We start from the raw sequence: 24085 nt of genomic DNA, 5'->3' as shown, positions 1-24085 counted from the left end.
CCAGGACTTTGGCTCATTATGTAGAAGCATGGGGAGCTTTGCGAGACACTGTTAAACATCTGTATAACACAGCAGCAAAACGCCTTAAGAAACTTACCTTGTCTCCAACTTGCGGAGGAGGGGACCCTTCCAGATCTTTCAGGTGGTAAGACACTGTAAGTCTTATACCACAGTCTTCATACGAGATGATCCCTTCCTCCCCTTCCTATGGAAATGAATACATTGCATTTATACATTAAACCATGAATAAAGTTTTGTAGAACAAGTAAAACTATAGATTACTTGTTAGTCTACTCCATTCCACAATAAAAATGCACTTCCATAACCCCTTCATGACCCAGCCTATTTTGACCTTAATGACCTGGCCATTTTTAGCAATTCTGACCAGTATCCCTTTATGAGGTAATAACTCAGGAACGCTTCAACGGATCCTAGCGATTCTGAGATTGTTTTTTCGTGACATATTGGGCTTCATGTTAGTAGTAAATTTAGGTCGATAATTTATGCATTCATTTGTGAAAAAAATGGAAATTTGGCGAATATTTCGCAATTTTCACATTTTGAATTTTTATTCCGTTAAACTAGAGAGTTATGTGACACAAAAATAGTTAATAAATAACATTTCCCACATGTCTACTTTACATCAGCACAATTTTGGAAACAAATTTTGTTAGGAAGTTATAAGGGTTAAAAGTTGACCAGCGATTTCTCATTTTTACAACAAAATTTACAAAGCCTTTTTTTTTTTTTTTTTTTTTTTTTTATAGGGACCTCCTCACATTTGAAGTCACTTTGAGGGGTCTATATGGCAGAAAATACCCAAAAGTGACACCATTCTAAAAACTGCACCCCTCAAGCTACTCAAAACTACATTCAAGAAGATTATTAACCCTTCAGGTGCTTCACAGCAGCTAAAGCAATGTGGAAGGAAAAAATGGACATTTTAATTTTTCCAACAAAAGTTATCTTTTAGCATCAATTTTTTCATTTTCACATGGGTAACAGGATAAAACGGATCCAAAAACTTGTTGGGAAATTTCTCCTGAGCACACCGATACCTCATATGTGGTTATAAACCACTGTTTGGGCGCACGGCAGGGCCCGGAAGGGAAGGAGCACCATTTGACTTTTTGAATGGAAAATTAACTCCAATCGTTAGCAGACACCATGTTGCATTTGGAGAGCCCCTGTGTACCTAAACATTGGAGATCCCCCACAAGAGACCCCATTTTGGAAAATAGATCCCCCGAGGAACTTATCTAGTGCTTCACAGAAGTTTAAAACGCAGAGCCATGAAAGTCAAAAATCATTTTTTTTCCTCAAAAAACAGGATTTTTGGGTTGCTTACCGTAAAATCTGTTTCTCGGAGCTTTCATTGGGGGACACAGAGACCATGGGTGTATGCTGCTGCCACTAGGAGGCTGACACTATGCACAAAAAAAGGTTAGCTCCTCCTCCGCAGTGTACACCCCACCGACCGGCAGGAAGTTCCTCAGTTAGTGAGAAAGCAGTAGAAGTAACAGAATAGATTGAAAACAGAACAGACAACTCAAACCAACCAACATAATAACAAGATCGTACATCCCGTTGCAGGGAGCCAATTTTCTCTTGAGGGAGAAAAACCCTCGATCGACGAGTGTCGAACAATAGACCCAGAAACACAAGACGTTGTGTCGGGACAAGACAAGACTTCTTTTCGTTGATGAGCCACCCGAAATTGGTCAGGTAAGACTTTGGCGAGCTTGACGAAAGGATGGAGCATTGATCAGAATGTCGTCGAGGTACGGAAAAAGAACGAGACCTCTGATTCTCCACCAGGCCATCAACGCCGCCATGATCTCTGTAAATGCTCTGGGTGCGGTGGCAAGACCGAACGGCAGTGCACAAAATTGATAATGTTCCTGGCGAATCGCAGGAATTCCTGATGCCCGGAGAATATGGGAACATGTAGATAGGCATCTTGAATGTCTATTGAACACATGAACTCCTGCGTCTCCATGGAAGCGATTAACCGAAGAAACTCCATTCGGAAATGACGCAGTCGGGCTCTACAGTTGAGTAATTTGAGGTCGAAGATGGGGCGAACTGTCCCGCCTTTGTTCGGCACCACGAACAGGTTTGAAGAAAACCCTGTGAAACGTTCTGATTCGGGAATGGGCACAATCATCCCGGAACTGAGGAGAGAGGCGATGGATGCAAGAACCCCGGAACTAAGGCTGGATCTTTTGGAGGACGGGACTCGAAGAAGCAATCCCGTGGACGAGAAATGAACTCTATCTTGTACTCTGAAGATACAAGCTCCCTGACCCAAGCGTCCTCTACTGAGGCCAGCCAGGTATCCCTGAAGAAACGGAGTCGACCTCCCAATTGGGAGGGACCCTCGGGAGTTCGTTGACAGTCATGCTGGCGTGGACCGTCCAGATCTGGACCTGGAGGGTCTGCCCTGGGAGGAGTGAGATCGCCAGGAGGGAGTGGGTCTGAAGGACACCGTCTTTCTATCCTGGCGTACCTGTGGTCTTTGTTGGTTAGAGAAGTTCTCTGCCGTATTGAAGCGGCGGTAAGCCCGAAAGGGCCGAAACTGACGCCTTGGCGGGGGTCTGCGAGGTTTGGACTGAGGGAGGAGAGAACTCGTGCCTCCAGTGGCGTCCTTAATAATCTGGTCCAGCTGGGACCCAAAGAGACGCGCTCCATGAATAGGCAGATTGGTAAGAGACTTTTTAGAAGACAAGTCCGCCTGCCAAGCCTTGAGCAAAATTGTACGTCGGATTGCCACAACGTTGCTTGACGCCTGAACAGCGCGAGACGCGGCATCCAAGGAAGCAGAAAGCAGATAATCCCCTGCATGGGAAATCTGGTTGGCCAGATCGGTCAATTGCTCTGGTTGGGCCTTATCTAGGATGCCTTTACGGAGATCCTCTGCCCAAGTGGCTATGGCCTTTGCCACCCAAGATGAGGCAAAGACTGGACATAGCGCCGCTGCAGCCGCCGCGAATGCTGACTTTGCCAAGGATTCTATAATTCTATCATTAGAATCCTTTAGTGACGCTACACCTGAAAGCGGGAGAACCGTGTTATTAGAAAGTCTGGACACGGGTGCGTCCACCGACAGGGAAGCAGACCAGTTGTCAGAGAGCTCTTTAGCCAACGGATACAGCACGCCGAGACGCTTCCCTCTTTGAAATCGCCTGGACGGATTTTCTCTTTCCCTGGCAAGGATCTTGCCAAACTCAGAGTGGAAGGCGAATACCCTGGATGGTGTTTGTGCCCGTCTGAACGAAACCTCCTGATCTGAGGATTTCGCAGGGGAGTCAGATATTTCGAAGGTGTGGTTAATCGCAGCAATGAGGTTCTGTACCGTAACCTTCATGTCCGCGTCCTGGTCAGAATCCAGCTCTAAAATCCCTTCAGAGGACATATCCGAGAACGCTTCACCTGACTCGGGTGAGGAGGCACGGGAGGGCGACTGCTGGGAAGGACTAGGTGCCGATGAGAGACCAGGAGAGGATTCCAGCCGTGGATCCTGCCTGGGCCTTTCGCGGCATCTGCTAGCTGGCTCAGATGGAACGTCTTGCGACCTGCTGGACCCTGCAGAAGTGTCCAGGGGCAACTTATCAAGAACGGCTAACTAGGGACTGAGACACCCTGGTGAGGTCTGCCACAGATTGTGAAAGGGACGAGGCCCAGCCAGGAATGGGGGGTTCGATTTCACGTGGCGCAGTAGATGGCTCCTGGACGGCATCCTGCTGAACGGGATTGCTGCAGTCCCGGCAGAGGGGAATTTGCGATTGCAAGAGGAGCATGCGAAAAAAATCTGCGGAAGTGCTGGAGGGTTGGGGGACAGCAAGGCAGGGTAGGGTGTCAGTCTGCAGTTGCAGAACTACTCACGGTCCGGTGTCCCCGAAAGATGGCATCTGCTGTAGTCTCCGGCTGTCAGGCTGCAAAGATGGCGGCAGCCTGATGTGAGGAATCAAAAAGCGCGGTCTGTGTGTAAGAAGAAAGGCGGAGCTAGCCGCCTGCACCAGAGGGAAGAACCGCCTCCTCCCCCTTCCCAGCCACAAGACTAGAGAGGCGGTGGGAGGGCTTAGGAACGGGCGGGAGCGCAGCCGGCCTATGATAATGAACGGGGGGCGTGGCCGCGACGGGTGCAAAGGCCCAAACTGAAGCCGGGGACTAAATTTGAAACGGCTGCCGCCTGTCAGCACAGGGCGGCGCGGAAGAATTGCGACGCAGCCGCGTCCGCCCCTAAAGGAGACGCCACCATAGCCCTGCTCCCAGACGCAACCCTCACAAGAATACCGGCGGTGGGGTGAAGAAGGCCCGCACCGCCGCCGGGGCCAAAAAGGGATGCGACGACCGTCGGACGGCGCGAGCAGTGCGAGAATCTGCGGCGCTACTTTGGCGCCGCTCCCGGGTCATCTTGTGGCTTTATGTTCCGGTGCTCCAATAAAGGTACCTTCTGTATCCCACGCTGTCTGCTCATCTTCTACATATTCGCGCCTCGTCCAACCGACAGGCTCTGGTGGGCGAGTGGGTGGGAGGCGGGGGGCAAGGACCATCTGTTTTCGCTGGCACGACACCTGTGCTCAGCCTGTGGTCCGCCCGGAGAACTAAGAGGATACGGGGTGGCAGTACACGCCGTACTCAGCCTCTTTGTGGGAGTACAGTTGTGACTCTTCACACTGTATCCCTCCTGGAACCTGAAAAGGAACGACGCACATCGAGGTAGATATGGGTCTAATGAAAGACCCGTGTCCACCTCCTACTGACACTAAGCTAAACTGAGGAACTTCCTGCCGGTCGGTGGGGTGTACACTGCGGAGGAGGAGCTAACCTTTTTTTGTGCATAGTGTCAGCCTCCTAGTGGCAGCAGCATACACCCATGGTCTCTGTGTCCCCCAATAAGGCGAACGAGAAATGATTGTTTAGCCCGCTATTTTTTATTTTCACAAGGGAAACAGGATAAATTGAACACCTAAAGTTGTTGTTCAGTTTGTCCTGCCTAAACAGTGGAAACCCCCCACAAGTGACCCCATTTTGGGCGCACAGAAGGGCTCAGAAGGGAAGGAGCACCATTTGATTTTTTGAATGGAAAATTAGCTCCAATCGTTAGCGGACACCATGTCGTGTTTGGAGAGGCCCTGTCTGCCTACACTTTGGAGCTTCCCCACAAATGACCCCCCATTTTGGTAACTAGACCCTCTAAGGAACTTATCTAAATGCATAGTGAGCACTTTGAACCCCCAGGTGCTTTACAGAAGTGTATAACGCAGAGCCGTGAAAAAAATATTTTTCCTCAAAAAATGATTTTTTTTAGCCCGCTATTTTTTATTTTCACAAGGGTAACAGGATAAATTGGACCCAAAAGTTGTTGTCCAGTTTGTCCTGAGTACGCTGGTACCCTATATGTGGGGGGGGGGGGAACCACTGTTTGGGCACACGCCGGGGCTCGGAAGGGAAGTAGTGACGTTTTGAAATACCGACTTGATGGAATGGTCTGCGAGCGTAATGTTACGATTGCAGAGCCTCTGATCTGCCTAAACAGTGGAAACCCCCCACAAGTGACCCCATTTTGGAAACTAGACCCCCCCCAAGGAACTTATCTAGATGTGTGGTGAGCACTTTGAACCCCCAAGTGCTTCACAGAAGTTTATAACGTAGAGCCGTGAAAATAAAAAATAATTTTCACAAATCATTTTTTTAGCCCCCAATATTTTATTTTCCCAAGGGTAACAGGAGAAATTAGACCCCCAAAGTTGTTGTGCAATTTTTCCTGAGTACACCGATACCCCATATGTGGGGGTAAACCACTGTTTGGGCACACGTCGGGGCTCGGAATGGAGGGAGCGCTGTTTGACATTTTGAACGCAAAATTGGCTGGAATAAATCGTGGTGCCATGTCGCGTTCGGAAACCCTGTGATATGCCTAAACAGTCGAAACCCCTCAATTCCAACTCTAACCCCAAACACACCACTAACCCTAACCAAACCCTAATCATAACCCTAATTCCAGCCCTAAATGGAAAAATATATATATATTTTTTAATTTTATTGTTTGTGCCTGGCTATGTGGGTGATCAACGGGGGGTGTATTTACTTTTTACTTTTTTTCTCATTTTGATCACTGACAGTTTTATCAGTCGGTGGGGGGGTTGGGTGTCAGTGTCCAGGGCTGTCCGATGCTATTGCAGCATCGGCCATGGCTGGATTGCAATATTTCACCAAATTTCATTGGTGAAATATTACAAATCGCTCTGATTTGCTTTTAAAAGTGAAACAGCAAATCAGAGCGATCGTAGGCACGTGGGGGCTAAGGCTGGTTTCACACTTGCGTTTTTTTTTGCACTGTATTTTAGCGCTAAAAAAACGCATGCGCTTTTTTCCCCTATATTTTGCATGGGATGCGCTTCTGTGCGCATACACATGCGTTTGTATGCGTTTTTACGCGCATGCGTTTTTTTTTGTGGTGTGCGCTCGGGTGCACAAAATGCATCCTGTTGCATTTTTTGGGCGTCTGACTTGCCTCAAAAAAACGCATACGCGCGCAATGCGATTTTTTACAGCAAGACACCCATTATAAGTCTATGGGTGCGCATTGGCATGCTCATGTATGCGTTTTTTTGCGCATGCGTTTTTTTTTGTTGACCATTGGTTTGACAATGGAAATTAGGGGTTTGGGTTAGAGTTAGGGTTAGTTAAGGGGGTTTAGGGTTAGTATGGTTTGGTTAAGGGTTAGGGTTTGGGTTAGTAGGGTTTGGTTAAGGGTTAGGGAAGGGTCAGGGTTAGCATGGTTTGGTTAAGGGTTAGGGTTAGTATGGTTTGGTTAAGGGTTAGGGTATGGTTTGGTTAAGGGTTAGTAAAGTCATGGTTTGGGTTAGTGTAAGGGGCCAACTAATGTTGGAAAAAACGCAAACGCGCTAAACGCGTTTTTTCATGCATGCGCATAAAAATGCTTGAAAAAACGCAGCATTTGTATGCGTTTTTTCCATGCGTTTTTTTGCGGGAAAAACGCACTGCAAAAAAAGCAAGTGTGAAAGTAGCCTCAGCCACACCCCCTGGGATTAACTAGAGAGTGTCCTCTTTGTGTGGGTCGGGTGACCTTTCAGTGACCCCGGTCACCTGACCCACAGGAGGGCAATTTATAGCATGACGCCTACGTAGGAGTCATGGGTCGTGAAGGGGTTAACAGCCCCTGAAACACCCCAAATGTAATAGGTCACACTGTTTTTCCACCGGCATTTTTAGCGTTGATAAACTGTATTCAATCTAGTCCAAACCGACATCTGAAGCGGAGACCATGTCACGACTACTACACAAGGGACGGGCAATAGTGATACGACTTAACGTAAGGGTGAAGGACCCAGGATCTGGACACATTTTGGTACATAACTTTAGTCCCAAGTAATACCATACATTGTAGGCTGCCATTAAACAATCAATATGGTCCTCTTCTCCAGTGTAGTTACAGTGGAGCAAGCATGGCCGCCTATTCAATACACAAGTTGTTGGCTGCAAAATACCTGTCCAGACATCATTTCCCACCAGCAGGAAAAATTACATAGATGCCTTTTAAACAAATGGCTGCTCATGGCAATTAGAGGTGACACTGAGCAGGAGACCCCACGTGGGCTACCATGACAGTGGTTGCCTTTACGACATAACCCCTTCACTTTGAGGTCAGCAGAAAAGCACAGTACTATAGCTTCACACTACAGTCAGTTACTATAAGTCTGCACAGGACATGGAACGCCCGAGTTTAGTGATAATAGAAGAGATCAGGGCTGTGGAGTCGGCGCTCATTTTGGTGGAGACGGAATAAAATGGTCCGACTCCTAAAATATATAATAAATTGGGTACAGTAGTTCAATGCAGGATATGCTGAATATTTTTTCATAGGAATTTGGGAACGTTATGAAATGTCCTATAAATGACTGTTCTATTCCTGATCTAAGGCTACATTCACACACAGCGTTTTTGCTGCGTTTTTTGAGGATACGTTTCAGCTGCAAAAGCGGATCAGCTTTTTAAAAAACCGTATCACCTGAAAGGTTTTTGAGCTCATAGATAATGTTTTCAATAGCAAAAGCAGATTAGAAATCTGCTCTATCCATATCTGTCTATCCATATCTTATCTGTACCAAAAAGAATGAAAGTCGGGTAGCACACAAAAGCCCCCGTTACACACGGTGAGATCGCTAGCGATATCGCTGAAGCGACAACGATTTTGTGACGCAACAGCGACATCGCTAGCGATCTCGCTAAGTGTGACACGCGGAAACGACCGGCTCCCTGCTGCGATGTCGCTGATCTTGCGCGAACGTTCATGATCATTTTTTGATCGCTGGCGTCACGCTGACCAGCATGCATCGCAGTGTTTGACGCCCCTTATCAACGACGAGCGACCTCGTTGGCGACTCCGAACTCATATAGATAGCGCTGAAGGACGCCTAGTCAAAGTCTGAATAGCTATTATAGACAGTGTGTGACACGGTACCAACGATCGCCGTGGTCGTTAGTGACATCGCTGATGCGTCGTTATCAAGATCGGCCTGTATGACTGCTTACTAGCGATGCACAAACGATCTTAGCCAGATCGTACCGTCGGAATCGTTGGTGCGTCGCTACGTGTAACGGTACCCCAACACTTTTTTTTTTTTTTTTTTTTTTAAGCACCAGTCAGGTACACCTCATAGCTGCCCAAAAGGACACCCAGGACAGGCATTGCTCGTCTTCAGTAACACATCAACATCAATTGATAGTTGGAATAAATAGACTGCATTCACCACATCTTAAGGTGCAGGCTTTATTTTCAAGTGTAGGGGTGTTCAGTATAAGGTTCTGCAGCAGCTGAGGTGTGCAGTATGAGATTCTGCGGAACAGTATGAGGTTCTGCCCCCACCTAGTTTTGATCCTGGCTAAAACCATTTCTTATAGATAAGGCGAACCCTCAGGAAACCCTAAATGAAGGTCAATGGACACAGGTGGCTGAATTGAAGGAATTGCCTAATCACCTATTTACCGTGACTAAAAAATTACAAGCTGAGGATTTAACTCCTGGCATTTTATAAGGGAGTGGAAGAACTTGCTATTTTGCCTGTCCCAAAGAGGAGATTTAATCGCAGATGGCATTTCTGCTTCAATGAAATGGAGAGAGACACAGCTATTGGAAAATAAAATTTTTCTGACAGCTGTTTATGTGGACCCAAGTCATCGTATATTGCTTGATGATCAACAACTTACTAAAGGAAAAGAAGCTCTGACTGAGTTAGCAGTTAGGATGAGTGGCCTACAGGAGGACTGCCAGGCGCAAGAGGACTTGGGTCCTGACAGTGCTACTGCTGCCATATCTTCATCCTCATCAGATGAGGAGTTTGACTTTGACAAGTATTTGGATGATATGGAGCAGGCAAAGCGTTGCTGCAAAGAAAAAGATTTCACTCCGTCTCCTATAGCAAGTAGATTGACCATATTTCAGCAAAATGTTTCACTTGCTCTCAAAGAAAAATTCAACCGTTCATCAAAACTGACTGTGCATGAGGCAATTCCTTTATACTTGGAAATTGTTAGAGATGCTGCCCATGTGGTTACGGTTTTGCCTCCAACCCAAGTTAGTGTAGAGAGGTTGTTCTCTGGCCTTAAAATTATTAGGTCAGATTTTAGGTCATCTATGAAGGAGGATCTGATGGAGGCAATTCTATTTCTTAGAACAAATTCATAGACTGCACAAATGTTACTTAGTATGTTTTTGTTGAAAACTGTTTTCTGCCACTTACATAGTTTATTACATAGTGTATATATAAATAATCGATCTTACATAGTGTATTTCATATTTACAATTTATTACAGTTTTTTGCGTTCTAAAGTTGTATTCCAATAAATAGATATGTTCTATCTAAATGTCTTGATTATTGTATCATAAAAATGATTAAGTGTCTGATGTTCACATTGTACTACAATAAATTTTTCACTTAAATATAAGCAATATATGTTGGAGTCGGAGTCGTGGAGTCGGTGGAAGGGAAATTGAGGAGTCGGAGTCGCAGGTTTGGCTTAACGACTCCACAGCGCTGGAAGAGATCGCCCAAAGGATTGCCATGCAGTGAACACATCAGCAGAGATAACCAGACACACAGGTCTTCGCTTCACATTAGTCTCCATTCAACACTAGGCAGCCCCAAAATATTTTATAGGGACTCACTTATCAGTCTAGAAGGAAAACCTGTCTGGCCCCCATAACCAACCAGAGCTCAGCTTATTTTCATTAAACCGCTCCAGTAAAATGAGAATTGTTGTGAGATTGGTTACAACATGCGACACAGGTTTTGGTCTAGACACTTGATAAATACACCCCATTGCGCCAACAGTTCTGAAACGGTCATGCTGTGAAAATGGAATAGTCATCACCCTTTACACGAGGGGGGGGGGGAGAACGGGGTCAAAACATGCGCCAGATTCTTGAGCTAGCAGTAACCCAAGCACAGAAACCTTACAGCCGGCCACGTGTACAATCTGCAGGTCACAAACCTATGAGAATACACAATCAGTGAAGTTTGGGGTTCAGTTACTTTGTTCAACTCCAGTAATTGTGAATTGGACTGTACCAGCATTAGTAGAATGGTGGGAGTCCAGAGAATTCTTGAACTATACCCTCTACTCAGCAACTCTATACTAAAATAGACCAAATTTTCCACATAGAAGAGTTAGCAGCAAAGGTAAATCACAATACTATTAACTTTTAAGACGTTTGGCGGCACTGGATCCACTTTAGGACTCAGTCGTCCTTCTACTCAACAATTGCGCCATAATTTTATTCTATACGCATATCCCTAGGTGCTACCCCCCCTCGTTCTACAGCTTCATTCTCTTCTATCCCACTCCCACTCTCTATAATTTCCCTGCCCCCCTTCCACTTCTCCATTTTGATTGTTCATTTCTCTTGTTATATTGAATATTGAGCTTTTCCATACCCCCTGGACGTGAAGTGATTGAGTTTTACAAACAAAACTTAAGTATATCTTGACTGGAAATATTTGTTAAAAGCTACTGTTATTACTACCAGTCATATCTCTCTTAATTGTTTGTTTCATTTTAATCTGTTTAATAAAGAGAACATTGAAAGAAAGAATAAGGTGCACGGTCTCAAAGGTTACAGCTAAGGGTGGTCACACACTAGATGTCCAAACATGAAGATTTCTGGAGGACGGGCCAACCATCTAATATTTGTCTATAAATGCCTGATAACTAATACCAAACAGAGGTCAAGAGGAAGAAAAAAAGAAGGGGGGGCACAAAGCTACTCGGGCATATCCAAGTAACAGATCTGATAATTTGGTAAATTTTAAAATGATAATGTCAGCCGATCCTGCTGAACAAGTCACGGGCAGCATGGATCAGAGCCAGACTGCCACAAATACTTTTCTCTCTAAAACACGCCAGTATTTCTGAGAAAACAGTTGGGCGACCTGGCCAGAGACTGGACAAGTCTGACGCTGCCCCCAGCTGGCTTTCCCCGGCACTGCTAGAGGCTACTGACCGGTCTGTCTCCATATACACACTAATGCGAGCTTAAACACAGTCACTTGCAGAAACTTGCTACATATTAAGGGTCAGGCAGTAAAAGGGCACATCACAAATGTTATGTTAGACCACAGGTCACACCATGCTAAAATAAACTCACCTTTTCTTTTTTCTATGACAAAAAAATAAGATGACTATTAGCTGGAGTGATGTGATGGAGAATAAACTATTGGCCATTAATTATAGAACTATTGCCTGCAACCTCATGGATTATCGAGCGGTTAAAGCATATAAGGGGCTGATTAAAAGGTGTCTGATTTTGGTATCCAAAATGTCACCAGAGTTTACCAAATAATTAAGAAAAAAGGGATCCAAACCCAAATTACCTTTTCCTTTCCTTTGTTTGGGCTGGCGGACTTGGCAGAGGCAGCAGTGGCTTCTTTTTCTACGATGCCAACGAAGCGATGATCGGACTGGGTGTGGAATGAGACGGTGCCTTTGGGGAGCTTTTTAATTCTGATGGCATGATTTCTCTGGGCAGAAAGCATGTCCTGTAAAAGAGTTTCACTGATTACAATTAGTGACATTTTCACAGGACCTAAATGTGTCGCAACTGAAAAACCTCAGTGCAAGGTTTCCAACTTAAATCAGTAATTTATGTCCAACAAAGGTTTAAGGACAAAAAAAAAAAAAAAATAATTAAATGTACTCAATTTCTCAACTCTGGAGGGTGAAAACAGGATTGGGGGGGGAAACAGCTACTTACAGGGACAACAGTAAACTCCACTTCATCTGAAATATGAAGCTGGTTTCCATCCAGGACTTCACTGAAGTGAAAGAACATTCTGGCGTCCCGATCAACGCATTTTATAAAACCAAACCCATCCCTCATTGCCGCAATCACACCCTGTGAAAGGGAAACGGCGACATCAATGCAAGTCACCACGTTCTCAGCCTACAGCTACATTGTCTACCTGGCCCTAACGCCCAAGGCCCTTACGTGGTGTAAATTAATAAAAAAATAATAGCCACAGGAAATACTGCAAATACTCGAAGCGGGGTGGGTAAAAGAAAAACGGAACTACGCTATCATGTCTACATGCTCATTTGCAGAACAATGTTTCCAGAGTTTAAAAAAGAAAAATCCAAGTCACATTGAGCCAATTTTCACTAATCTCCACTTAGTGGGTTAGCTAGACCTTGCAAAGTTGGGGGGGGGAAAAAAAAACAAAAAAAAAAACAAAAAACACCAGACTACACAGACATGTGCGCAGCTGGCTATCAGACTCCTGGGTCTGCGTCAAAACTAATCATTTTGGCAAAACCTATCATTTAAAAGCATTAGAACAAAAGTATTGCAGAGGTGGATAGACTAAAAAGGAGGTAAAAGTCACCAGCCAGAAACCCTGGAACTTGGTTGTATCTTAAAGGACTATTCCAAATGTGAAGCAAGCATTAGTATAAACCACTTGGCCAACATACAGACATTAGGAGGTTATGTGCCAATGTCCTTCTCGGAGAAACACATCACCCCTACTCGGTAATTTTTTTTTCCGGTCCACAGCATGGCTACTGAAGGAAGGGCATATGATAAAGCCCATTTACAACCTCCACTGAACACTGCACAGCTCAGGACGACGGTGCTGTGAATGTAGTAGGAGGAATCCAGCTAAACGGTACATAAACTCCAGCTTTATTTGTACACCATTATACATCCTCACATGCATGGTTAGTCCATAGATAACATCGATGCATTTGTGGTGCACCAGAAACGTGTTGATGTTCTCCTCTATGGACTAATGATGTATGTGAAGATATTTTAATCATGCACAAATAAAGCTGAAGATTTTATACCGCTGAGCTGAATTTGCTACATCCTTAGGAGGAACTATACAAATGCAGTGATCCGACTCTTCCCAAGCTAGTGCTGTGCGTAGTGCTACTGAGAGGAGGCACCAGATAGAGGTCACATGCCTCTCCTTTAGTGGCCCCTAGTCAATAGCACTGTGCACAGCAATAGCATCCAAATTTGTGCAGTGATCAGCGGAGGATGTTGTTGGGTTTTAGCAGAGGCCAATCCTTTGGCAGCTGTGTTATGGGGCCAGAGCCCCACATGGACAGACCCCATTAAGTGGAGCTTCACAGAGGCAGATCGTGGCACACAATGTGTAATAACCATACACCGAGAGGGACTTGTCACCTGCAGGTAAACAGTGTTTAAATCCTGTGTAGCCGACTTATCGGATCAGTGGCTACAGGGAGAAAATGAAGTTATTCTCTCTGCAGCAGCTCTCAGACATTGAGGTGGTGCACGGAGCGGTTACAGCTACTGCTCACTTGATTGAGTGCGGGAATATCGCAAGCCAGCAATGATTGCAAGCCAGCAATGATTGCAAGCCAGCAATGATTGCAAGCCAGCAATGATTGCAAGCCAGCAATGATTGCAAGCCAGCAATGATTGCAAGCCAGCGCTGTACACACAGGCTACAGGGAAGGCTACCAATGTGCAAGGGAAAGATCATTGACCAATCGCTTCCTGCACCGCCCCGATGACTGTAAGAGAGTTGGTGCTGGTAGGATATACGTTCATTGACTAAACAGGGTTTAAACGCCATTTACCTGCAGATTACTCACTTATCTGCAGGTAAATAGCATTTTTGTGGAGGCGACAGGTTCCCTTTAAGTGGCTTATAATGCCGTTTCCAACACATTTGGCAAAAGAATGATAAAGTGGCCAACCCCGATTAAGCTTTTTCTAACATATTACTTACAAAATTCTCTGTCACTTGAATTTAAAAACACAGCCAAAACATGCAGACTGCTTGTAGCTAATACTAACCATTTCTCTGGACTCGTCCGTAAACTCAAAGGTATCTAGAAGAACTTCAATATTCGTGGCACGTTCCAATTTGTCCCGACGATCTGTAGAAATGTTGAATCGCACATGGTCGCCTTCTAGCAGGGTCACCTTGGATTTTGTATCTTTGTCTCCAAAAGGAAGTTCTTTAGGGATCACAAAGTCAACTTTTATACGTCCTGGTAAAGGATCATTCTAGGAAACCAAAACCGAATACAAAAGAGAAATTAAACAAAAAGCAATCTGTTTTACCACACAAATTAACACAAGAGTACAAAGAACATGCAGTAATTAGGCATTAAAGCCATTTCTCAAAGGGCTATTCTCACCTGATTTTTATTCGGTACTTTAGGGATAACTTTGGTAACCACACCTTCAAAGTGTTCTATGCTGATATCTTCAAAAATAACAGTTCCTGGAGCCAGGAGCCTCACATCAGTTGCAACCTCCTTACCCTGCAAAGTAACACTCAAATAACTTAGCCAGTTAGGAGTACTTTGGGGTGTCAAAAAAGCAGACCCTAGGGGTGGAGGGGAAAAACCTAGAGCAAGGCCACAAAAAAAAAGCTTTACACTAAACTTACATTGCGATCCTTGATTGTAAATTCTACATCATCTCCAGGTTGTAAGGCATCAATGTCTCCCTTAAATTCACTGTAGTGAAAGAAGATCTCTTTAACAACATCACCCCTTTCAATGAACCCAAAGGCTTCCTGTAAACAAAATTGTCACAAGGTTAAAAAAAAAATAAATAAATCTACACTGAAAGATAAATTAAAAAAAAATAAATAAATAAAAAAATTAAAAAAAAAATCAAAAGAAAACTTAACTTACCTTCATGGCACAGACAACCCCCTGACAACGCATTTGCTTCCTTTTCATAAGCAGCATGATGTTACGAGCACTTACTGCACCAGTGCTAAATAAAATAAAAAAAAAAACGCAAGAACGCCATAAGGGACACATCTGCATCACAGTAGAATCCCCAATCAGTTCTCATTCAGCAATCGCAATCTGTCTAGTTAGGAAGCACAAGCCATTGTGAGCCTATTTCACCGGCTTTAGTGCAAACAAAAGTGACAACAGGTACACCACCCAAGAGGAAGAGCAAGACAAAACTTACAAAAGAATCGTTTTACAAGTTGTGACTCTCAGGGACTTATTATTCTTCTCTGGTTTTGCGTTTTAGTAATGACAAGGACACCAGCACTAGTATGAGGCGGTGCATATAGCCAATTAAGGCTTCACAGAGAGCCCAGCTTCTCCAGGATGTAGAAACATACAGTCTCAAGAAGGTTTTCTGTGTCTCAAGAAGATACCAGGCCATGAGTACGAGTAGTGGCAGATTCTGCTGAAGGCGGCATCCCAGCAGGAGACACCGAATCTGCGCTTTAAGTCAAAGAACAGAGCCCAACAAAAAGACTTCCAGCAAGCTACTGGTTTGGAGTTTCTAAGAGACTCCCAAGAAGGCCCACCATCCTGTAGTAGAGCCTGATCTCACATCCCAGCACTGTACAGCTCAATTAGCATTCACAAGAGAACTATAATTACCAGGTCTGCCAATCGGGGCCCATTCTCTTCACATATGAATGCAAATTCAGGGTGGCTCAGTGGTTAGCACTGATGCTTTGCAGCGCTGGGATCCTGGCAAGTCCTGCCAAGGACAACCTCTGCATTGAGTCTGTATGCTATCCCCATGTTCGCATGGATTTCCTCCCACATTTTAAAGACATACTGATAGGGAAACTAGATTGAGAGCCTCAATGAGGCCAGCGATAATGAGGTTTGTAAAATGCTGGGGAATAGGATGGCACTACGCAAAGTATAACGAAAAAAAATAAGTTCAGACTCGACATGTCAAAATCTGTAGATGTCACAGTGAGGTTACAAACATCATTCAGCAGGTTTGATTGCCATTCAATGATCATCCAGAAAAAGCAGTCATTGGTAAATGCACCAACCTCAACAGGATAGTCAACCATGATAGCTATTAATGCCTCTAAGCAGGTCAACCTAGTACCCATCAGGCCTTACGGTTGTGTCCAGCCCTATGATGGCAATTGCTGGATGGTAAAAACCAATGATGTCACTGACTTGCTCTCACGTGCTCCAGACCTGGACCCAATTAAGACATTAGTACCAGAGCATCCAAAATCAATATTTTTGGCTTGACTATTTCATGCACCAAGATCTGATGTTATTGTGGGTTTTTTTTTTTTTTTTAATCAGAGCATATTCAAATTGAAATAAACCAAATTACATACTTGTGGGGTACCTAATCCTCACTGCAGTACCCATCCTGTAAGCTCACTGAAAGGGAGGAGATTAACCACTTCAATGCCATGGCATCTATGTAAAGTGGTTGGAAAGGAAGGGGATTCCCTTGACCACATGATGACATTAAGAAGTGGTTTTCTTTTATTTTGACTTTCTTCCTGACAAGCAAGATAAGCAAGTGCAGAAATGAGGGAGAAAATTATACAATTAAGGAAAACTCCTATGCCTGGGGGGAACAAAATCCCTCAGTAACAGTGCTGGTAAAGAAATGCTCATGTTCTTTAAATGAATGCTGAGAAAACAAAAAAAAAAAAAAAAAAAAAGCACCGGGTGTGGACTTACTGTTTGTTAGTTTCAATAATAAAATTAATTTTGTCTCCAGTTTCAAGCTGAATATTTCCATCCACATCTTCTAGGGTATAGGTTAAATAAAATACTTCCTGCAATGGAATAAAAAAAAAAAAAAAAAAAAAAAAAAAAAGAAAGTCAGCTTCACATCTCAAGAGGGGATAAAAAAGGTGTCTCCTCAGCTGACTGGGGCCATTTAACAGACAGCACCTTCCCCATTCACAATGGAGAAGTAAGACATTACTCGCTAGGTGGGTGTCTCAATCTCAGGCACAATGGACCGCTACTTCACCCGCCAGGTACAGCAGTAACTGACCTTCCTGTGCCGCCTCCAAACTGGCAGACGACAGACAGGCCTGCTCTGCAGTTATAGCCATCAACAGCTATTAAATGTGAAAGGCTTTCCTAGAGTCAAGGGATTTTAAGATTTATAAAACTGATGACCTATCACAGAGTGAAGGGCAACCAAAAGTTGCACCCCACCGAAAAGGCTCAGCAATGATTTGCCTCGGTTTAGCTCAAGGCAAAGCAGTGAGCGATGGTGTGATGCGTGGTCCACAAATGCTTTTCAAACACAGGACTTACTCCATTACGCTCATAGCATACACTCCCTGAGGGACTCTGGCCAGGAGCAGCAGGGGATTTACTTTCCAAATTATGAGGCACTGCACAGACGACCTGTTAAGATACAAGAGGAGAGTATTTGAAAAACAGGTTTATTTGTTGCACAACGGAACTGCAACTTCCCCACAAAAAAGCAACGCAAAAGCTATAGAATAAAAAATAAGATTTGAAATATTTTGTTTAAGGCCAAGCCATATTGTTATTTTAAGTTATGCTATACATTCATACTTTGCTATAGACTCCAAAAAAAACATTTGGCCAAAGTACAGAAGAAAGGAGGGGACAAAAAACAAATAGGCAGAAGATTGTAACATCCCAAACAAGAAATCGCAGAATTGGTTAGGCCTTGTGATGAGCGAGTATACCAAGGTTTTACCAAGCATATTCGGGTGGTCTCCAAGTATTTGGGCGTGCTCGGAGATTTAGTTTTCGTCGTCTCAGCTGCATGATTTGCGACTGCTAGACAGCTTCAACACGTGTGGATTGCCTGTTTGTTAGGGAATCTCCACATGTATTCAGGCTGTCTACAAGTCGCAAATCATGCAGCTGAGACGCCGAAAACTAAATCTCAGAGCATGCCAAAATACGGGGAGATCACCCGAGCATGCTCGCCCATTACTAGTTAGCAGGGCTATGGAGTCGGAATAAAATGGTCCGACTCAAGACTCCTAAAATATATAATAAATTGGGTACAGTAGTTCAATGCAGAATGTGCTGAATATTTTTTCATAGGAATTTGGGAAAGTTATGAAATGTCCTATAAATGACTGTTCTATTCCTGATCTAAGGCTACATTCACACACAGCGTTTTTTGAGGATACGGTTTTCAGCTGCAAAAGCAGATCAGCTTTTTAAAAAACTGCATCACCTGAAAGGTTTTTGAGCTCATAGATAATGTTTTCATTAGCAAAAGCAGAATAGAAATCTGCTCTATCCATATCTTATCTGTACCAAAAAGAATGAAAGCCGGGTAGCACACAGACTAAAGGGCATGTCACACTAAGAGATATCGCTAACAATATCGCTATAACTAGTGACGCTCTAGCGATATCTCTGTGTCTGATACTTACCTACGACCCGCTCCCCCGCTGCTTATCGCTGATCGCGCGAGAACGTTCAGGACTGTTTCTCGTCGTCAGCTTCCTGAGGCGCTTCCTGCTGTGAGAACGAGCGACACGTGGAGCCGGGCGGGAGGACGCAGGATCGCCTGGTGTGACAGGTAAGTAGCGACCCCCGTCCCCAGCGATGTCGCTAGTGAGATCTGCCTATGTGGCAGCTCACTAGCGACCACTTAGCGATGTACTAGCGATCCTGACCGCGTCATATCGCTGGTCGGGATCGCTGGTACATCGCTAAGTGTGACAGTACCTTTACACTTTTTTTTAGCACCAGTCAGGTACACCTCATAGCTGCCCAAAAGGAAGCCCAGGACAGGCATTGCTCGTCTTCAGTAACACCTCAACATCAATTGATAGTTGGAATAAATAGACTGCATTCACCACATCTTAAGGTGCAGGCTTTATTTTCAAGTGTAGGGGTGTGCAGTATAAGGTTCTGCAGCAGCTGGGGTGTGCAGTATGAGATTCTGCGGAACAGTATGAGGTTCTGCCCCCCCCCTAGTTTTGATCCTGGCTAAAACCGTTTCTTATAGATAAGGCGAACCCTCAGGTAACCCTAAATGAAGGTCAATGGACACAGGTGGCTGAATTGAAGGAATTGCTTATCACCTATTTACCGTGACTAAAAAAAATTACAAGCTGAGGATTTAACTCATGGCATTTTATAAGGGAGTGGAAGAACTTGCTATTTTGCCTGTCCCAAAGAGGAGATTTAATTGCAGATGGCATTTCTGCTTCAATGAAACGGAGAGAGACACAGCTATTGGAAAATAAAATTTTTCTGGCAGCTGTTTATGTGGACCCAAGTCATAGTATATTGCTTGATGATCAACAGTTTACTAAAGGAAAAGAAGCTCTAACTGAGGTAGCAGTTAAGATGAGTGGCCTACAGGAGGAGTGCCAGGCGCAAGAGGATTGGGTCCTGACAGTGCTACTGCTGCCATATCTTCATCCTCATCAGATGAGGAGTTTGACTTTGACAAGTATTTGGATGATATGGAGCAGGCAAAGCGTTGATGCAAGGAAAAAGATTTCACTCCGTCTCCTATAGCAAGCAGATTGACCATATTTCAGAAAAATGTTTAAATGTCTGATGTTCACATTGTACTACAATAAATTTTTCACTTAAATATAAAGCAATATATGTTGGGAGTTGGAGTCGTGGAGTCGGTGGAAGGGAAATTGAGGAGTCGGAGTCGCAGGTTTGGCTTACCGACTCCACAGCCCTGCTAGTTAGGACAAACAAAATCTGAAAAACTATACATACTGCCATGGATAACCATGGCAGACAAGTGTAAGGGTCCCAGAATGAGCTGCTGGGTACAGCTGAAAGCCATGTCGACCTGCGGAGGCAAGCACAAGTCAGCGGTGATCGAAGCTTCACTGTGAACATTTTTTTTTTTTTTTTTTTTTTTTTTTTTTTTTAAGTTGTCCCAGGTGGGATGGGCTTTCTCAAAAAGCAGCAAAGCAATTACATATTCTCGTATAAAATACTCACATTTCCATTAATTCTTTCTTCTGGCATAATTTCAGTTTTGATCTTTAACAATTTAACGGCAATAGGTTTACCGGTGCGCCGGTCTGAGGACACTTCAAACTCCACATCATCTACAGAAACAAAGCATTTTATTAGGGTTGTGAAAAGAATACGTTGGCAGTCCACTTACATTTATAAAAACAAAGTAATAGTTTTACTTCAATACAAAAATAAGCTGCAAAATGTGGAAAGCCCAACTGGCCATTGATGTAAGGAGCAGGTTAGAACATGGCGTTACCAAAACCTATATAGAGGAAATGGGTTTGAATTCATACGAGGAGGAGATGGGAAGGAACGGGACGTAGACAGAGCTCAGTACGGTAGTTACCTCCCACTTTCAGCTCTTGCAGGTTTCCATTGTATTGGGAGCAGTGGAAGAATAGTCTAGCTTGACGTTCTGAACACTGTATAAATCCATAAGATGTTAGCAGTTTCTCAATCATGCCCGTTTCACGCAGCACGGAAGTACCGTTGGCGTACCCATTGTGTCCATTGTTGTGGAGAAGGTTGGGGTCAAAGCTCATCTAATAAAACAGACATTATTAGTTTCAATGACAGTGAAGAGTTAAATATTTTATTTAAAAATGTAACAAGTTAGATAAATAATTCAAAAAACAAAAAAAAGCTGACAAAATAAAATGTGGAAAGAAGCGACATTAAAAAAACATAAACATGAAAAACGATGTGTATGAAGGACTGCAGTTAAAGAAAAAAAAATAAAGTTAACATTTTTCTGCCCGATGAGTCAAAATTAAAATAGCCTTTGTAATATATATTAAGCTGGCCAGACAAAAATGGACAATACTTGCCAAAGTAGATCCGGTATAGCCACATCAAAGCCACACATGCAACAAGACCACATGTCTAAAGTGACGAAACATCACCCGAGATGCCCAGAATTGGCCAAACCTTAGTCTCACAGAAGCCCAAATATTGTATTTAGTAGGTTAATAAAGACCTTGTGCTGGAAAACGCTCATGCTGCGGTCCCTGACTTACAGATCTCTGATACAGTGGGGTCCTCTTCTGCTTTTTAGGCCCACACGAGGTGGAAGTAGGACTTATAGGGAGGAGTGCGGCAGATGGGCGAAGAGGCTCTGAGACAGTATAGAGCTTCTCCATCACATACAGCTAAGATAGACAGTTAAAAGGGAAAAATCAGAAGACTGACCAACTCAAGACGTTATAGGGGTTGTTCACATCTGAACTTTTTATTTAAATGTAAGTTGATTTTTTTTTTAATTAAGCCCAACTACAAAATTAATTTTTCTTAGCCAAAAACACATGAATTTAAAGAGCAACTCATTTTAATGCAACTTCGTAAGATTGGAGAAATCTGCTTCCTTCTCCACCTGCCCTGGTCACTCCTAATTTATGGGTAAAATGTGTCAGATTTTACCGAAGAATGTCCGTCTGCTTCTAGCTTCTCCTTCATAGAATTTTACAAGCACCAGGTCCAATCTCCATAATGGGAAAATCTGCACTCACTGTAGAAAGATTTTACCCATGAAATAAGGGAAAGCAATCCAGAAGCAGATTTCTTGAGAAGATATATTACAAAGTTGCTTAATTTCATGTGTACCATTTATTAAATAAAAAATTAAAACAGTTTGTAAATTAGAAAGATGTGGACAGCCACTTTAAAACTTTGAGGCCAAAAACTATTTAAAAAGGAAAAAAAAAAAAAAACCACTACAAAGTTCTGGAACTATAAAAGATTCACCTTAATGTGCTAGAAAACCCAAGAAACCATAGCCTGAGATCGGGGAACGGGGTGGCTTTACTGAGGCCAAGATTAGGCCTTTCAATGGCAAGCTCAGACAGCCTACCCTCAGTGACCTGCATGCACAGACCCTACACAAGGACATAACGTTGGGGTCATCTAGGAGAGACCATCCTTACACTACACCAGTAATGGTGCCAGACAGATCCGCAATTACAAACAGTTATACAGTTTGACAGCAGTCACCCAACCTCACCGAAAAACACATTGGTCAAAGCTCACAAAAGACAGAGGGAGAAGCTGCATGCGCTACCGCTAGAAGTGATGTGACCCATACTAAAAGAACGTTGGATCATTTCAGAGGTCAGCGCTGCGTCATTACTAGGTTGAGTCCCAGGGAAATGTAGAAAGAAAATTGCCAAAAAGGGGATTTGAAGTGGTGGGTGTCCCTACACAGTCCAAAACTGTTAATGTTACTTCTTGAAATTTGGCTTCATGGATTTGGACAGAGTAAAGAGTTTAACCCCTTCCTGACAGCCAGCTCGTATTTGAATTTTCATTTTCTCCTCCCCATCTTCCAACAGCAATAGATGTTATTTTTCCCCCAACGATCTAGCTGTACGAAGGCTTGTTTTCTTATCGGAGAAGGTGCCATTTTGAATAACACCACTACAATGCACTGAAAAAAAAAAATTCCAAATCTGGTATAACTGGCTAAAGGGAATTGGTCACCTCATTTTTCTGATATGAGATGCGGCTACCGCCATCAGGGGCTTATCTACAGCATTCTGTAATGCTCTAGGTAAGCCTCCAATGTAACCTGAAAGATAAGAAAACAAGTTAGATTATATTCACCCAGGGATCCGGTCCGGCGCCTCCCATCTTCTAGAGATGACGTCCTCCTCCTTACTTCTGCCTCGCCTCCTGCACAGGCGTACGATATCAGCCGTTGAGGGCAGAGCAGAGTACTGCAGTGCGCAGGCATCAGGAAAGGTCAGAGGTCCGGCGCCTGCGCACTGTGGTACTTTACTCTGCCCTCACCCTCAACAGGGCTGATATCGTACGCCTGTGCAGGAGCCGAGGCAGAAGTAAAGAGGAGGACGTCATCTGTAGGAGATGGGAGGTATCGGACGGACCGCGACACCCATCGGACCGGATCCCCGGGTGAGTATAATCTAACTGGTTTTTCTTATCTTTCAGATTAGATCGGGGGCTTATCTACAGCATTACAGAATGCTGTAGATAAGCCATTGATGGCGGTGGCCGCATCTCATAGGGCAAAAATTGGGGTGACAGATTCCAAAAAAAAAAAAAAAAAAAAAAACACACACAAGCTTGATTTTTACTGCATTCATTGGGTGTTATAAAAAAAAAAAAAAAAAAAAAAAGGACCAGGCCCATAGACTTTTGTCCTTTTTCATCCGTACTGCCAGGAAAACATGGACACGTCTCCTTGTGTTTTCCACAGGCATACGGTCCATGAGAAACATGGACATGTGCACAGCAGCAAAGGTTGGGTAGATGCTGTATCCAAAAAAAAAAAAAAAAAATACAAGACTTAAACAATATGGATGTCTTAATGAGGTCCAAAAAAAAAAAAAAAAAAAATTCAATAAATGGCTTCTAGATGCAAAGCATCTTATAAAGGCATGACTTCACTCCATGTCTGCTTTTTATTCTGTGGTGCTGATCCTAAGGCTGGGTTCACACGTGGGGGGTTTTTCGCGCGATTTTGCCGCGAAAAATAAGCATCCCATGCATTCCTATGGGATTCCGCAATGCTGTGGTTTTTACCGCGGCAGAATTGCTTTGCGGTAAAAAAAACGCAGCATGCTCATTAATTTTGTGGAATCGCGGCGATCCCGCATCCATAGGAATGCATTGTTCAACTTACTTTCCGCATGTGGCTGTGCATGTAATTTCCGCGAGAATTCCGCTACATGTGAACCCAGCCTAAGGCCTGCACACTTGTACTGCCCACACATAAATCCCATCTGAACGAGGCCTTAGCTATAGGGTAGCTCATGGTAAAAGGGCAAGGCCAAACAGGAGCCAGGCTGTGAGCAAAAAACTTTAAATAAAGTGTCTC

At 43.9% G+C, this 24085-nt stretch overlaps 1 protein-coding gene across 3 annotated transcripts in view; it reads right to left on the bottom strand.

The window, feature by feature from the left end:
- CSDE1 (cold shock domain containing E1) overlaps positions 1-24085 on the bottom strand; it is a 59527-nt gene that overhangs the window by 9222 nt on the left and 26220 nt on the right. For 2 of the 3 annotated variants that reach the window (XM_073587088.1, XM_073587089.1), the window contains 11 exons: positions 20603-20798; positions 20236-20345; positions 17581-17673; positions 16990-17087; positions 15205-15289; positions 14955-15083; positions 14701-14826; positions 14354-14566; positions 12281-12421; positions 11901-12065; positions 98-205 (listed from right to left, as the gene is read on the bottom strand). In XM_073587088.1, coding sequence (XP_073443189.1) covers positions 98-205; positions 11901-12065; positions 12281-12421; positions 14354-14566; positions 14701-14826; positions 14955-15083; positions 15205-15289; positions 16990-17087; positions 17581-17673; positions 20236-20345; positions 20603-20798 — 1464 coding nt within the window. The remainder of the gene's footprint in view (positions 1-97; positions 206-11900; positions 12066-12280; positions 12422-14353; positions 14567-14700; positions 14827-14954; positions 15084-15204; positions 15290-16989; positions 17088-17580; positions 17674-20235; positions 20346-20602; positions 20799-24085) is intronic. The other variant, XM_073587090.1, reaches the window with a different exon arrangement.

Source organism: Dendrobates tinctorius, unplaced genomic scaffold (assembly GCF_039654945.1).
Source record: "Dendrobates tinctorius isolate UK_male_01 unplaced genomic scaffold, ASM3965494v1 ptg000098l, whole genome shotgun sequence".
Lineage (NCBI taxonomy): Eukaryota > Metazoa > Chordata > Amphibia > Anura > Dendrobatidae > Dendrobates > Dendrobates tinctorius.
This window is presented reverse-complemented; position numbering and strand designations above follow the sequence as displayed.